This window comes from Cyprinodon variegatus, unplaced genomic scaffold, assembly GCF_000732505.1.
Source record: "Cyprinodon variegatus isolate N-32 unplaced genomic scaffold, C_variegatus-1.0 Scaffold106, whole genome shotgun sequence".
Classification (NCBI taxonomy): domain Eukaryota; kingdom Metazoa; phylum Chordata; class Actinopteri; order Cyprinodontiformes; family Cyprinodontidae; genus Cyprinodon; species Cyprinodon variegatus.
The window spans coordinates 1,082,320-1,087,259 of NW_015150559.1; the positions used below are offsets into that span (position 1 = coordinate 1,082,320).

The window sequence follows — 4,940 nt, forward strand, 5'->3', positions numbered from 1 at the left end:
TGTGTATATATATATGTATATATATATAAAAAATTTAATTAACTTTTTTTTTGCTTTTGCATAACAATTTCACATCCAGACCTGACATGGTTACTAAGACATTTTCCATTAGTGCTGAAAGGTTTAGGAAACTATTTATAAAAAACAATTATTGTTTGAGAGAAACTTTCTTTTAGTAGTCTCTCCAGGGCTGAATTAGAATGATGTCCTACTGTATCTATCGCCAATTCTTATATATTAAGCATATCAACCTCAAATTGCAAGAAGAAGAAAAAAAAACATGCTAATTAAGACATGTTAACATTTATTCAGTTCTGCAAATAATGTTTATCTACATCCAAATGTATATAGGCTATATTTTTATTCATCCTTTCTTTGTTTTCCTCTCAAAATTGATTGAAATGCTCATAAAATCTTTCCTTGTGATGCTCACTTTTTTACTCTCAGCTCCTCTGACACTTGAGTTCCCTCCTGTACCCCAGCAGCATATCAACAGGTCAAAACAATGTGAATAATTTCAACACCTACAGCATGATGAACATGCACATCTAGGTGTTGACTGCTTCACTTGGTGATTGTGTGTACGGCAACACCTCAGCCTCAACACCACAGACCTCTGAGCTCTGTTTGTCTTTAAACATTTACTTTCAAAGGATTAATGCTTGTGGGCGCCAGGTCCTCGCGCCGAGACAAAAAGGCGACGTGAGGAATTCAAACACTGAAGTTCAAACACAGATCTTTGTGTCTGACTGATTTCTAAGTCCTTCGTATGTACAGCATGTTGCTTCTCACATCCTATCCTGATGAGAACTGATAACTTTGGCAACTCTCAGCACATGGCTTGTTTTATGGGGTAATTTTACCCCTGTATACTGCTACCTTTAGGCCTTAGTAAACCAGGAATTTTGGATCTGAGAAGGCATTAAGTCTTTTTATGTGGTTTATGTCAAACTGTTGTAATCTTCTGCTTATGAAAGAGGAGATCTGTTTGTGTGTCTGTGATTTCTGACTTGCTAATTGTGTTCTTTAAAGGTAAAGAAATGTCAAGACATGCCTCAGTGTTAGTATTAACACTAACCATGTCACTCTTGTAATCTGTCCACAGCTGTCCTAAATATGGACAACGGTGTTGTTGATCTGGAGACCCTGCAAGCACTTTATGAAAATGTGAGTAGAAAGTGAGCTTGAGTATCAGATATCATCTAGGTAAGATGTATATCAAAGTATTAATGTTCCACATTTAGCAGCTTTAAAGGGAGCTCTGTGGTTTCAGTAAAATCATAAGAATAACTTGGTCTCAGTATTTTCTTCCCTAGTAAGAAAAACATGAATACAATAATTTATTCACAGCGTAGATTAGTTTTGTTAAGAAAAATGATCCAATATGTTAAAGTATGCCATCCAACATGCAAAATTAGCCTTAAAAAAATATATTAATATTGCATTGTTCCCAGGCATTCTGCAACTGTAACACTAAGAACAAACTGGCAAAGTAGATTTACACCTTCATAGAGTAACTGAGAGGATCAAGGACGTTTCTTTGACTGGTCCTTTTTGTGATGATGATGCTGTACAGTCAAAATATTTACTAATAAAGCTGTTTATTTCCAAATGAAAATACCTTTACCTTTGCATGTTTAAATTATCTTTTCTAAAATGTAGAAAGCCTTTTTCGAGTTACCTACTCTCCGTAGGATCAGCAGCCCCCACCTTAAATAACTGCTTAAAATAACTGAGTACAGAACATTTTCTGACCATGGCTTTAAAGAACTGTTTTGTTCTAAAATAGTTTATAATTTTAAAGTATGTCTATAACACATCATCAAGTGATGATGTCACTTTGAATGTAGTATCAGCACTCTTTAATAGGTTTACAGAATGGCTTTTCAGAATTCATATTTTTAAATCCCAAACTAAGCATAAATGTGGTTGTCTATAGGTAAGATCAATTATTAACATCTTTTAGTGTTTATGTTTATAAGCAAATGTTGAAGAATGTTAGCTGGTATCTACAGTATCTCTGCATTATTTTCACCTATTTTTTAGTTTTTTCTTGTACATGTATACTTACAAACTTAATTTTCTTAAACATAACCTTTCTATAAATCCCATATAATTATATAGTATAAGTTGTATAAATCATATAGTAAGGATTCTAACTATAAATGTTCCTGTGGTACTTACCCTACTCTGTCTTACAGTATCAAAACTCACTTGAGGGACTTAAGATTGTTTTCGACGTGACGAAAAATTGTATTCCCTTAGAATTAGCTAGAAAGAGTCATCAATGAGAAGTCGGGGTCTGTCTAGGTTTTCCTTCTTGCACTTTAACCTTTCTATTGGTGGTTTAATGGATGGGAAGTAAGAGCATTTTAATGTTAGAAGTAAAACCCACTTTAAATCCTATTTGTACATCTGTGATATGAAATGACATTTTGTATTCTGAGATGCTTCTTCATTGAATATATTCCCTCGTATTCCATGTTAAACTTAAAAGGGGCAAACAAAGGAAGCATGTATTAGACACGAAAGCAAACAGACAAACCACAAGCCACACTGGTATGTGAGCTGTTTGGCTAGACTGTCACTCCTGTCTAGGTTTATCCTGGAAGAAAATCTTTGCTTTTACATGTTAACATGTTTTCTACATGTTCAGGGAAAATGACTCAACTTTTGAAATAGTCATGTAAAAGGAAAATGAGGAAGACAGAAGAATTTTTGTCTTAAGTTGAAAAAAGCAAGGACGGATTGGTGACTATTCTGGATTATATAATATTAGGACTGACTTACTGAGCTGTCATCAGCACATCTTAATGAGGCCTTGCATTAGACATGAAGGGTCTCTTTATAAAAGTAAATACATATTCATCAATCTCCCCTGGCCAGATGAAATGGTTCAGGACCCCTTCAAAGTCAGGTCAGTAAATTATGGAACATGAAAATGAGCGTATTTTCCACATTTCAATGGAGAAACATGTTTAAGATGCTGTGAAATTCCTGCAAAGGGATTTTTGGCACCACTACACAGAAGAGGCCTGGACCTTTGGCCGCCAGAGGCATATTAATAATGCTGATCATGGGAATGAGACTGTGGCTTGAGACGAGCTGTAGTCATGAACCAATGTGTCATAACTTAGGATCAAAAGTCTTCCAACCTCTCTGTTCACCCTGAGACTTCAAGCCCCCTCTCTTTCTCCTTTCCCCATGTATTGCCTGAGGCTGTGTTATTGAGTCGAGGAGCCAAATTGTTTCTCTTTTGTATTGCAAGACTCCATCCTGTCTGTGGGTCTCCAGCCCCCTAAACCACAGTTGGCAGCACAGTCAGCCTGTCTTAAGGAATGCGAGGGGCTCCTAATGGTTACACCCTCACTAGCTAGATCACAAGCTACTCCCTTACTCCTTTTCTTTCCCCTTGTTCTCACAAACATGCTCACAAACAAACAAGTTGAACCACACAAATATGCACACGTTACACTCTGGGCTCACAGATAGAAACACGCGGAGGCAGGGCAGAGTCGCTCTGTCTGCCAACCGCAGATTATAGGCACTTGTGTTGTCTGAGCAAGGCCACCACCGTTCAAAAAAGGTCAGTGACGGTGGAACACTGGTCTCCCTCTCTCTTGCATCAGTGTGGGTTAGGAATCCTTTTTCAGCTTGTGTTGGCAGAATGTGACTAAGGTCTGTAGGGATCCCCCGAATCTTATGAAATAAGACTGTAAATAATCATGTTTTTAAGTGTGACATTTAGAGACGCCTAAATCAAGCTTCTTAGATTTAAATATCTCTATTTCACTATTCAATAACAACATATTAAAGCCTTTTTTACCTATACACCTATTTTTAATAATCCTTGCATATTGGTACTCAAATCTATAATGCATTGCATGAATTATATTGCCAACTTGCCTCTATGTCTAAATAAGCTGTCTCTGACAAAACAAATGAAAACCATATAAGAACATCAACTTTTCCATCTTAAACATTGTACCAGAAGAAATAGAGAATGATAATGTATGCCACCATACGTATCTGCCTTGTCAAGTAAAGTAAATCTTTATCTGGCGTTTTCTAATCACTAAGAAGTTTACAGTTGTGTATTCTGCTATTTTTAAGTGGCCATTAGTCATTAAGAGGTCATCAGTGGGCAGTCGGAGATAAACATCTGAGTGAGATGCCTTACCCTAATAAATAATTAATGAGCAATACAAATTGTAACAGGGTTACTTATTCCTAAAACCTAAAATCATATCTGATCTACTCACAGTTAGGCTGTTTCTTTTTCAGAGGCTGTTGTTCCCTCCGGTGAAAGTTAGATTACTCATCAAAGGAAGACGTGCAGGGCTTATAATGTTCTTTTTCTATTTTCAACCTATTATTAGTCTTGAATTCTCATCTGATTGTTGCCTTCTGATAGCGGGAAAATCCACATTACTCCAGGGCCATTCTATACACTGAGCTGCTTAAGCCACAGGTTAAAGGGGTATACCCAGCAAATATTTGACTATGGTCCCTAGGCACTCTAATGCCACGTATATGACCTTCATGGAGCTGGTAACTATCAGAGTGGGCTTTTCAAAGGGGGTGTGTAACTGAACAGGGAAAAAATTGTCTAAAAACGCAGATAGATTGGTGGTGACCAGTGATCAAAGATCTACAGTGGGACCACGCTGTCATCCAGCTGTTGTCAGTTGCTGGCTATCAGGACCTGCTGGAGTACCACAACTTGGACATGGCCCTGGTCTCGATGACTCTGAGCTCCTAGCTACTCGGCCTGGTCCAACTCCTGGATCTTCAACGGCCTGAAGCTGGTACTCCCGCTCGGATATCCTCACCTCAAAATTTAAAAAATGATCACAGTAGTTACATGTACCAGTATTGCTAAAGGAGGCAGAAGAGTATCTGAACATCTGACACAGAAAGCAGGAGAGAGGAAGAGGAGA

General features: G+C 37.6%; 1 protein-coding gene across 1 annotated transcript in view; it reads left to right on the top strand.

The window, feature by feature from the left end:
• Positions 1–4,940, top strand: part of LOC107084687 (formin-2-like) — a 53,418-nt gene that overhangs the window by 23,164 nt on the left and 25,314 nt on the right. Inside the window, exon 7 of the mRNA XM_015374623.1 lies at positions 1,106–1,167. Within this exon, the coding sequence (XP_015230109.1) occupies positions 1,106–1,167 (62 nt within the window). The remainder of the gene's footprint in view (positions 1–1,105; positions 1,168–4,940) is intronic.